Genomic DNA, 12,565 nt, shown 5'->3' with positions numbered 1-12,565 from the left:
CCACAGGGCTCATATGTTTTGAGCCGTTAACCTTGGATTCAGCACAAAATTAACAAGTAGTGGTAATGCAGGTACTTAATAAGAGGGTACATTTTTTAAATGTAAATTTCAGGTACGATCTGTATTATGTTGGAATAAATGCTTCAAGAATAATATTAGACATTGTGAACATTTTGAACTAGGTAGGGTATTCTTTCATTCCTAAACTCACTTTTGGTGTGTTTTTCTGTGATCCAGTTATCTGTTCTTCAAGATATACATCTATTAGGGAAAGACTTATTGGAAGTAGCAATCATCTGATAACTTGATAACCTTCTTAAACCAAAACTATTTAGTTACAGTTTGTGTGTGTTTGTTTTTTTAACTCACATTTTTTAGATTCTTTTTTTTTAATATTTATTTTGTTCTATTAGTCACCATACAGTACATCCCCAGTTCTTGATGCAATGTTCCATGATTCATTACTTGCGTATAACACCCAGTGCACCGTGAGATACGTGCCCTCCTTAACCACCCATCTAATTAAAATCAGTGACAAAATTGGAATCACTTCTATTTATACCTCGTTAAATTTTATATGGAAAACCGAATCCAATTCACTGAACCAAACTTAAACTGGTAGGGACATTATAATAAACTACAGAAGAGAAATAAACTCTTGAGGTTTGTGGTAGAATTGATTATTCTGGCAAGTTGGAAGAAGGGGACACGAAGGAAGAAAAATGAATGACTAGGATAACCCATATATTTTATCAAAAATCCTCTCATCAGAATTGGTTTTAGGTTTAATTGATAATAAGGATTTTTTTTATCTGTATGTGTATTTTACATTTATTTAGAAAAGACTGTGTTTAATTATACTATCTTATATGGAATAACTGCCCTTCATTTTGAAATTCTTCTCCTACTTGTTTCCAACTTTAAACTTCTGTTTATGATTAAGGAACTTTAATTTTGTTGAACATAATTTTAATTTATGTTTAATTGAATAAAATATTGATAAAATTGTCTGCTTCAAATAGGTACTATTACCAAAGGGGTATTCTGGCAAAAGTAGAAGGTCAACGCTTGGTGTATCAGTTTAAGGAAATGCCAAAAGATCTTATTTATATAGACGATGAGGACCCAGGTTCCAGCATAGAGTCTTCAGATCCATCACTGTCTTCAACAACCACTTCAAGTAGGAACCAAGCGAGCAGATCGAGAGTATCTTCAAGTCCAGGGATAAAAGGAGGAGCCACTACAGTTCTCAAACCAGGGAATTCTAAAGCTACAAAACCCAAAGATCCCGTGGAAGTTGCACAGCCATCAGAAGTTCTGAGGACAGTGCAGCCCACACAGTCTCCATACCCCACCCAGCTCTTCCGGACTATTCATGTCGTACAGCCAGTACAAGCCGTCCCAGAAGGAGAAGCAAGTGTAACCAATAGCATGCAGGATGAAACACTGAGTTCTTCTGTTCAGAGCATTAGGTGAGAAAACCAAAGTTATCGATGCATATCATTATGTGATGTTTCGGACCAGAGTCCTCATTCGTTGATGACTCTGGGTCGGGATTCAGAAGTGAAAATAAAAATTATATTGATGTTAAAGCTGGAAATCTTGCTCAGCAGATGGTTTTCAGCAGCAGTTATGTTACGTCAGTCCTCTCATTGTATCAGTGATTCCTTATTTTTAAACTTTGTCATTACTTGATGTTATTCTATCCATTTAAATCTAGTCCACTATACCTTTGTATAATTCGACTGATCCATACAAGAAGGGATCCACATATTAGAAAATCCAGAGAATGGTTTCAGATCTTTTTTTCAAAGTCAGAAGCCGTAAAAATTCTACATAAATTGACATATTGTGACCTTCTGGAATGTAGTGAATTCCAAGAAATAACACTATTCCTTGGGAGGATCCTGTCACGGAACAGTTCTAAAGTTCAAAGAGGTATGGAGGCCAAGAATCTAAGGTCCACTTTTTCAGGCTTTTAGAGTGGCAGAAATTGGAAGAATAGTTTTTTATCAGTCAAATCAAATTTGCCTCATAGCCCCAAGAAAGGTAAGAAACAACAAATTGACCAAGAAAACCTTATCAGCTTTAGACTGGTCTTTTGCAGAATTTAGGACTGGTCTTGCTGGTATAGAATGGGGGAAAAAGAGGAAGGCAGAAAATTAAATGGACGTTTGCAGTATTTTTTCTGTTCTTTTTCTACTCTCATAAGTTTCCAGAATATGAATTATAATAAAATATAGGAGCCTTTCCAAATCCAATAAAAATGATTCTTTGATTACTTTCATTAGTGACTTCAGTCTCAACATTTGTATATTCCAGAATATAAATGTCAGGGATTTTGTTCAGTTGACCTTGAAGTAACTCGCATTACCCAGAATCAAGGCAAAGTTAGATGTTCCAGTCTTCCTTGTATGGTCCATTTAAACTTTTGGCATCATGAAAATTGACTTGCAAGGAGTATAAAGATGACATTTTTCCCATTTTAATTGGACAGGAATGCTAAATCTTTAACTTTATTTAAACTTTAACTCCTTTATTAAGGAGTACTTTAACTTTATTTAAACTTTATTTAACTCGCTTATTAAAGGAGTACTTATTTATCTCTCTGTTTGCCTTCAATATTTTATTTTCCTCTAGGTCAATTATTGGTTATGTGTGGTGACTGGGTATCTAATTGGATGTGAGAGGAATCTCATTGGTTTCTAGGCTCTTTGTCATCTTATCATGTATTTGCGTTGATAGGAAACAGTACGTGGCCACAGTTAATCACTAGGATCCCCTTCTTGGAGTGATTCAGTTATTTTTTAGCATCTGTAATCAGTTTGCTTTTTATACCTTGAGGATAAAAACAAATACCTGCCCCCTCCAATAAAAAATCCCACAGATATGAAACTATAATACACTCCCTAGCCATGATTTGCAAACTGTCTTCTCGTGTACTTTTCAGAATTTTCTTTTCCAGGGTCCCTGACTACCCTGGATTATTCTGTGGACTCCTTGCTTGCTTCAGTCCAACCTATATAAGACTCACAGCTTTGCTGTGTTACCTTCTCACAGCTTTTGTTCGATCTGTGTCGCACGCAGAGAACAGTCAAATTTCTGAAGCTTCAGCTACCAGCTCTCACTCTCTGCTCATGATTCCTTCCTTGCCTTCTCGCTAAAGCTGACTGCTTGGCTGCACCGTAGTCCGGTCAATGAACCAGGTGTTGCGGTTGACTTGAATGCTCATCTCCTCCTGTATTTCAATCTGTAGGAGCCACATTTTATTCATTGTCCTTCTCCTACCACTTAGCCTAGTGTCTAGCACATAACATCCCTTCAAATTTATAGAACTTACTTTCAAGTAGTATATATATTCATTCTGTATCTCCTCTCAGAGTTACAAGTTCTCTAAGTGGACTGTTCATATAATGAAGAAATGACAAAATTTAACTTTTCAAACTTTAAAACATACGCGCTTTTTGAAAAACTCATTCTATATTTATGTGTTATGTACACACACACACACACATTCTTCTTCATTCCTTCGACTTAAAAAAATTCTTCTCTCTTTTGGCTGTTCCTTTTATTTGTATCTCCCCAAAATTCTACTTATTTTAAAGCAGTTAAACCTTTTATGGATGCATTTTATTCCCTGAAATTACTAGCTGTGGAAAGGCCAAAGTTAATGAATAATAATACTCTTTGAAGACTGACAGCTGCTGACTATAATGGCTCAGGTTTTGCTGCTGTTCCCTTCCATTATATAGAAAGAAAGAAAAAGTGTTAAATTTCAAGCAAATTGTATGTATTACTCTGAAATTTTAATGTATTATTAGAATCATTTTTCATTAGATTAATTCCTTGCTTAGCAATTTATTTTTTATTTGTATTTTTTATAATTACCCCAACTTTTCGTTATGAAAAATTTCAAAATATCGACAGATTAAAATAGTGCAAAGAACACCTATTTACATCCTCCTAGATTCACAGTTGATAGCCTTATTTGTTTTTGCTCAATATTTGTTTATAACCTTTTTTCTGTTTGGCTATTTGTCGAGTAAGTTGACATCCTTACGACATTTTGCTCCTAAACATTTCAACATACAGGTCTTAAGAATAGAGAAATTATCCTAAGTAACCATATTGTCAATCCTAAGAAAAATAACAGCACTTTGGCTATATTTTTCTTAATTTTGTAACTACTTATCAATAAAATCGAAGACCATTTAAAGATTTTTTTCTGTAGCTAAGAGAAGATGGAATATACAGGCCTATAATCTAATGAATTAGATTATTAAATTAATGTAACAACAAGAACTAACACTTTGAAAGCACTCTGTATTTCATACACTTTTCCTTATATTAATGTCTAATATCCTCCCTGATCAATGAGATAGAGGTAATATTATTCCTATTTTACAGATGAGGAAACCAAGGCAAGGAGAGGCCAAGGAGCCTGGTCACATCTAGTAAGTGGTGGAGACAGTGTTTTAATGCAAGCAGCTTAGTGCAAAGCAGTGAGCTTAATGATTTGCCGCCCTGCCTGCTGATTCACATAACTGTCATGAATTACCAGTTATTTACAATGAAGTAGCAACATGTTTTTTCTTTTCTCAATTTTTCTTTGCTCGTGTCTTTTTATCTCATATAATTGCATGTATCTATGTGGAAATCTATTAAGCTTTCCTTAACTGATTTATGGTGTATATGCTCAATTTTTACAATTTGATTTTGACTCTGGCTTCGTGTTATTTAAAGAAACAACTACAGCAAAAGTAAACCTCTGGTCAAATTTTTTCCTAAAATTGTCCCTTGGTACACTTGCAAGTTCATATACCTACCTAGCATAACTTCTTTCTCTGTGATATTTATTCAAGCACTAATAATTAGTCTTAGGGTCTTTGAATAAATTAGCCTCTAAAAATGTATCATGTGTAGTTTACTGTAAAAGCAAAGTAATGGAGTAGGAAGAATGTAGGCATAACTTTCCAGTCCTCCAGCCTTGTCAATTATTAGATATAACATTGAATTGGACTAATTAACTATTCTGAGTCTGTTCCCTCATCTGTAAAATAAAGGTAATAACTTTACAGGTGATTGTAACAGTTAAATGACATTCTTGACACCTGAGTACATACGCAGGAAAAACTAATGTTATATTGTATATCTTTCTTAGTCTCAGAAAGTTTGAGGTATTTTAAATTTCCAGTATTGTACTACTGGTTACAAGCGTCTTAGGAAATTTTATAAAGTAGTTAACTATACTATAACCTTTGTTATATAAAATCACCAGACATAACTGACTGTTCAATTATTTTTTTTTTAAGATTTTATTTATTTGACAGAGATAGAGACAGCCAGCGAGAGAGGGGAACACAAGCATGGGGAGTGGGAGAGGAAGAAGCAGGCTCATAGCAGAGGAGCCTGATGTGGGGCTCGATCCCACAACGCCGGGATCATGCCCTGAGCCGAAGGCAGACGCTTAACCGCTGTGCCACCCAGGCGCCCCTGACTGTTCAATTATTAACTAAGAAAAAATAATTTAAAATTTCTGTGGTTGGGAAAAGGCTGCATAATATTTTACCTTTAATCTCTGAATTTTTTATTAGAGAAAATTATTTTAGAATTTGTTCAAATAAGCCAGATATTTACATTGTAGATATTATAGGTGAGTATATGTATTTTCTGGCAGATGGCAGTCAGGTGTTTTGAGAAAAGGAGGTCTTTTTCTAGTTTGAACAAAAGCATTGAAAGTCTGGTGGTAGCCCTGATTAGCAATATGGAAAATTTCCAAGTACATTATTGCTTGTGCCACACCTGAGGGAGGAAAAGAGGAAGGTGGAGTTGTGTATTAAAGGTGTGTGATAGCCCACAGTTTAAAGATATAATAGACAATATTCATCTTTAGCTGAAGTTATTGAGGACCGAAGAAGTGGCAGTGTGTTGTAATGGGTAAGAACAGAGGCCTTGCAGTCAGATGGCCTCTTTTCTTATCTAACTGGTCACCTTATGCTGGCTCTTCACCCTCTTTGTGCATTAATTTTTTATAGGTAAAATGGGGATAATAGTACTTACCGGGTGGCAGGACTACACATATTTCTAGATACAGTCTGTGTGCTTACTATGTACTATGTGTACTATTTTATCTTTATACACATGTACATGAACTCTTGTTATGGGAAGCCCTTTATTTAAGAAATGATCTCTGGCTGCAGGGTCAGGTACCATACCCAGGCTCAGATTCCACTGAGATATCCTGATTCAGGTAGGCAGGGGGGAGAAAGGCACAGTATATTTTGGAAAAGCTGCCTGACTCCCAAAGTTATTCTGTATTCTCCCAACTCTTCCCTGCTTGACCAATAGTATCAGTAAATCTGGCCTTTATTTCTAGCCATCCCCTGCCCACCTATTTAATCTTCATTACCTGACTCATACCCTTTTCTAGCTCTGTTCTTCAAAAGAGCTGCTAATATCCTGCTCTAGACTGACCCCCTCACAGTGACAACTTGGTCGGAATCTGAACTTGGAAATCAGAATCATAGCACAGTGGGTAGGCTCTAGTCATCCTGTGTCTTTCCACTTGCTTTGAGTTTCTCTTAAGTTGCACTGAGTTCTCTTTTCATATTTCCACCTAGCCCATTTATTTTCTCCAGAGTTTAACTTCTCACATATGTGACAGGCCACATAACTGTAACTTACTAAAATTTGCCTATAATAATCTATGTGCAATGATTAACATTCAGATTATGGGGCCAATCTAGTTGTTAATCATTTGAAGTAGCCATCTCTATTTTTTTTGTAAAATAGCTTTACAGAATCCATAGGAGTTGAGATCCAGATGCTGAGTTTTTTCAACTGCATTTGTTTTAAATTAACAATGGCCGTAACTATAATTTTCGCAGCAATGAACTTTTAAAATTGGATTGACTCACAATATCATTTATGAATCTCTTCAGTAACTGGGATTAATAACCTTACATAAACTAGGTTTACATCAAAGGATTTTATGTTAAATTGTAGCTTTATGGCTAGAATCTGTGAAGATCATTTGAGCTGAGAAAACTGCTAGAACATGCTTCTATTTATTTTTGCCAAAGCTTGCCCTTATTTTTTGCTGTCTCTGGCAACCTAAAGAGCCCTTATGAGTTAATAATATTCATGACTTGTTTTATGTGATATGATATGGACTGTGAACTATTAAATTTCTTCTAAAAAAAACACAAAAAATTTCTTCTGATAGTTCTGTCACGTATACATTTAAGACCAAGGTGTTTTTTATTTTAGTGACTTGCTCATTTTTCCTCTCTATATAGAAAACAGGTTGAAAACAATTACAATCCTGTGAAGTTTGGTGATTGTGGATGAGCATTGTCCCTCAAGATTAAAAATAATGAGAGTGAATCCAATACATTTGTTTTGGAATTCCCAGTTTTCTTTCAAGCAGCTCAGACATCACTTCTTTGCCAAGCGTTTTGATATCCTCCTCCTTCCCAATGAAATTGCTTCCCCGTATGCATTAACGTGGCACTTGGCACAGACTTTCTTCCCCCCATAGATGGTATCGTAGTTAATGCTTGAGAGTTTCGTGTCGAGCATTCCATATAATACAGGGTCCGGTATGATGTTTTTGCTGAGTCGAAGACATGGGAAGCAGCATTTCAAATGTAGGACTCCTGTGTTGTCAGAACGACTCATCAGACATTAACGTTTTAAATGATGCAGAATATGCTGATTTTCTGTTATTTCGTCATGTCAATAGGACTATCCAGGCTCCAACCCAAGTGCCAGTGGTTGTGTCTCCTGGGAATCAGCATTTGCGTACAGTGACACTCCAGACTGTGCCCATCACAACAGTGATAGCCAGCACGGATCCCTCTTCGGGTGCTGGGTCTCAGAAATTTATTTTACAAGCCATTCCGTCGTCGCAGCCCATGACAGTACTGAAAGAAAACGTCATGCTGCAGCCCCAGAAGCCGGGCTCCCCTCCTTCGATCGTCTTGAGCCCGGCGCAGGTGCAGCAGGTTCTTACCAGCAATGTGCAGTCCCTCTGCAATGGCAGTGCCACCGTGGCCTCGTCTCCGTCCTTCGGTGCTACGACCCCCGTGGTGACCTTTTCTCCTCGAAGTTCACAGCTTGTTGCTCACCCACCTGGTACTGTAATCACTTCAGTTATCAAAGCTCAAGAAGCAAAAACTCTCATGCAGGAAGCGGAGAAAAGGGAAGCTGAAGGTAATTTGAAAGAAGACAGTGAGAAGACTGAGCCGCAGCCCTATGTGATGGTGGTGTCCGGTTCCAACGGCTGCGCCTCTCAGCTCGCTCTGAAGCAAAACGAAGTGCTGGAACCCAACTCTTTTTAACTAACGTACCAAAGGAATTATGGGTGATTGTTTTTTAATTGAACATTTTCAATTGTCTGCAAACTATGTGATTGATTCCAAGAGAAATTCTGCAGAGGTTCCTAATTTTGTAGTTAATTGTTAAAAATATTAGAGTTAATGTTGACTTTGTTAGATGAGGGAGGGACCCCACGTGCTTCTCCTTGTTTTCCAAATGTTTCAGAATTCAGTTGTGAAGGAACAGCCATTTTATACTATGAAGACCTCCCTTTCAGATTTTTTTTTCAGTTGCTATATCATAAGCATTTTTAAAGTTTCTTTTTTAATTTTACATGGTATTAGCTTTTCTGATTCTTTTGTAAATACAGTACTTCAGTATAAGGCAACAGGAGATTTATGTAGAACTATGTTCATTCCATTCGTGTAAGTTAAAATCTTGACTCTTTCAAATGCAGACACCTATTTTATACTTTGTTAAAATTATTTCACTTAGGTTGACTTTAGTTGGTTGCACTGTATTAAGGAACTATGAATATGTAAAAAATAACATGAGAGATTAGAAAATGTCCATGATATGGCTGAACCGTACTTCAGAAGCAGGATGGTACAGAAGCATCAGCGTAAGAGTAGCTCTCCTGCTAACTAGTTCTGTAACGTTGGGCAAAGCCACTGGATCTTTTTGGGCCTCAGTTCTCACAAAAAAGGAAGCGAAACATTGGATTAGACTTGATGATCTCCAGTTTGCTTTCTGGTTCTAAATTTGAGGTTTCTAGTTCAAATATTTTAAAGTTAAATCAACTAAAACATTATCAATTATTTCTTAATGTAAATATAGCTAACATATTACAGAAAAATAAGTGGCCCTACAAAATTCATTCTTCTGTTATCTGTAAGATCTGCTATGAATCTGAATTCTTCCTAAATACTTTGTTCATTAACTCTTCAGGCCACTGTGCACTGTGGTCCGTTGTAAACTTATGTTGCCAAGTGCTAAATGATATACTGCCATTCTGAAAGAATCAAGGCTCTTGCTTAAGGGTCCGGAAAGCAACCAAGCCTTGGGCTAATCTGGCTGAGTAGGCAGTTGCTATAAAAGCATAATTGCTTTATATTTTGGGTCATTTTTTATTGGGAGTCGGGGGGGTTGCATACAAAGATAATATGCATATATATCTAAGTCTCTGAAATGAAATAGTTTTTAGATTACTTTTCAACTGTAAATAATGTACATTTAATTTCACAAGAAAAATTGTTTTCTGCAAATTTTCTAGTACAGCGAAGGAGAAATTTTTGTAGATGAAAAAATCATTATGTTTAGAGGTCTAATGTTATATGTTTTCATATTACAGAGTGAATTTGTATTTAAACAAAAATTTAAATTTTGGAATCCTCTAAACGTTTTTGTATCTTTAATTGGTTTATTATTAAATAAATCATGTAAAAATTCTCCATCTTTGTGTTTTCAAGCAAATGTCTCTTAAGAATGAGTATACAGAAAATGCTGCTAGTATTTACAGTGTTATTAAATGTTTGTGTAACAAGCTCCATTGGTCAGATAAGAATTGCAGAATTGTCATCCTCTCCTTTTTCCTTGCTGCTGTGCCAAACGGTGGCTTCCAGATGGCACACTATGGACCACCAGGCTCCGAAAATTAGGAAACCATAAAATTTCTCAGCAATAATATTCAACAAACTTTAAAAACCAAGTTTTCTAATTAGAAATTAGATCAGTTAATTGTTAAACTTGGGAAACATGGAAACAGAATAGAAGAAAATTAAAATCTCAATGCAGTACCACTGTACACTTACTCATTTTCTCATGTCAGTTAATACTCTTCTAAAATGTGATTCTAGGGGCGCCTGGGTGGCACAGAGATTAAGTGTCTGCCTTCGGCTCAGGGCGTGATCCCGGCGTTATGGGATCGAGCCCCACATCAGGCTCCTCCGCTATGAGCCTGCTTTCTCCTCGCCCACTCCCCCTGCTTGTGTTCCCTCTCTTGCTGGCTATCTCTATCTCTGTCGAATAAATAAATGAAATCTTTAAAAAAATAAATAAAAAATAAAACGTGATTCTAGAAGGAGCATTTCTGTCTCTGAAGTCAGAAACAGAGAAGAATCTGAATGAATAGGCCTTGCTAAATTTCCGCATTTACCACCCTTCGCTCATACCCTTTCTCCTGTCATTTTTCCCAACTTTCCACTCCTTATCGAACCTTGTATGAAAACGCTTAGGCTTACGCATTTCTCTGAGTCTTCATTTCCATATGAGGGCTCTCATGTCACGTAAAATATATTAAAATAAACATGCTTTCCTCCTTGAATCTGTCTTTGTCAGGCTGATTTTTAGGTTCAACTAAGGACCCTAAGAGGGTCATGGAAAAGTTCTTTCCCTTCCAGAACTCTAACATGATCTCATTGTACTGAACTCCTGAACGGGAGCGTAGTAGTGCTCCCTCGGTACCCGGCCTTGTACATCAAATCATTGATTCAACATGTGTTTGTTAGGGAAGGACCTGTGATGTTACTGTCCCTGAAACCCGATGCTTTCCTCATTTTCCATTCATTCTTTAACCCTCTCCAGTATTGCATTTGCCCTCACTATTACCCTGAAATTACTGTTGCAAAGGTCCGTAGCTCATAATTAATTTCCATATTGCCAAATTTCTATCCTTCCTTATCCTCCTTGGCCTTTCCAGTATTTAACCTTTTATAGCTCACTCTTACTTTAAATCCTCTATTGCCTTCACCTTTGTGCCCAGCTTGTTCCTGTTCTCCTCCTGCCTTTATAATAATTTCTTTGTATTGCTCCAGAGACTTCTGCAAATGTTGGAGTTCCCCACGTTTTATCCAACGATCACTGTTCTTTTCATTGACCTCACCTTGTCCCTTTCCGATCTGTTCTCCCCAATGCAACAGGAGTGATGTTTTAATTATGTCAAACACTTCAGTGTCGAGCCCTTCCTTACTGTCCTCAGACAGTTGATGTCCTTCATGGCCTTACCCCTTCTTGGTCCCACCAGCCTTACCTTCAAATTTAACTCTCCAAATCACAACTGTCAGTAAAGATTGGGATGCTTTCAGTTGCATGAAACAAACAAAAGCCCAATTCAAAATTATTAAATAGTACAAAACAAGAAGTCTGGAGTTAGGCTTCCAGGTTAGTTAATTCAGGAATTCAGGGGTCATAGTGAGCAACCAGATTTCTTCCCTCTCTGCTTTCCCAGCCTCAGGATTTTGGTTTCATTTCTGGGATGCTGTAGTTGCCAAGACAACTACAGTAGTTCCTTCTATGTTTCTGTTTATTGGTAAGAAGACCTTTCCCAGAACACCCTGAGCAGCCATTTCCTCAGAGCTCATTGGCTAGATTGGTCACATACCCCTTCCTAAACCAATTGCTGGCCAAGGAAGTAGGATTACCATAGATGACTTAGTTGTGTGTTAGGGAGATAGACAAACCAAATTAGGGCTCCATAGCAAGAAATAAGGGAGGAATGATATAGTCTACTGTCATCCATAGACATCCTCCTTCCTTTACATACACTTTCGAAAGTGCTCATGCCTACATAAAACATATTTCTTTCCCAAAGAGAGATCAGCCAAAGTCTCATCCAGTTACTTGATCCAGTTTCATGACTAGGATGTTCGGGATGAGGCGCAGTCCTCTTTTTCAGATCAGCCGTGGCTCCCTGGTTCCTTGTCCTCCCCAGCCACATCTAGTATGAGCGCTCAGAAAAAGATTTTTTTTCCCGGGGTTTCTCAGCTTTAGAATACATTTCTTGATGGTGTACGTTTGATCCCCTATTCCAGGGTCACCATATTGCCGCCTGGAAGAGCTGTGTCCTCAGTGCCTTCCATCCTGCCTCTTAGACATACCTGGCCAGTTATGCATACCAGGGTCAGCTGGGGGGCATTCCACTACCAAATACCAAACTGTCAGTCTGAGTTCTTAATCATTAGCTACAGAAATGGATTCTGGCTTCTAGCATAAAATAAATTTTATTAGAAGAATATTGTGTAGCTCATAGAAAAGACAAAAGGACTAGAGAATTGGGGTCAATCTGAGTCACACAGGTAGGAACAAACTGCGCAACTAGTCTAGCAGGGAAATTGTAGCCCCTGTTGCCAAGCACTGCACACCGAGCTTTGTATTACTGTCTCTACTGCCTTAGGAATTTGATCTTGGTAGGAGTGCTACTGCATCTAGAGAGAATTAACCACGGTGCTTCCTTGATTCATTGTGTTAG

The 12,565-nt window shown here is 37.4% G+C and overlaps 1 protein-coding gene across 6 annotated transcripts in view; it reads left to right on the top strand.

The window, feature by feature from the left end:
- Positions 1–9,770, top strand: part of ELF1 (E74 like ETS transcription factor 1) — a 102,160-nt gene extending 92,390 nt beyond the window's left edge. For all 6 annotated transcript variants that reach the window (XM_026493366.4, XM_048215531.2, XM_057308253.1 and 3 more), the window contains 2 exons: positions 1,023–1,472; positions 7,745–9,770. In XM_026493366.4, coding sequence (XP_026349151.2) covers positions 1,023–1,472; positions 7,745–8,342 — 1,048 coding nt within the window. In that variant the 3' untranslated portion in view covers positions 8,343–9,770. The remainder of the gene's footprint in view (positions 1–1,022; positions 1,473–7,744) is intronic.
- Positions 9,771–12,565: the final 2,795 nt, after the last annotated feature.

This window comes from Ursus arctos, unplaced genomic scaffold (genome assembly GCF_023065955.2).
Source record: "Ursus arctos isolate Adak ecotype North America unplaced genomic scaffold, UrsArc2.0 scaffold_10, whole genome shotgun sequence".
In the NCBI taxonomy this organism is placed as follows: Eukaryota; Metazoa; Chordata; class Mammalia; order Carnivora; family Ursidae; genus Ursus; species Ursus arctos.
The sequence above is the reverse complement of the archived record's forward strand: the minus strand, read 5'-3'. Positions and strand labels throughout refer to the sequence as shown.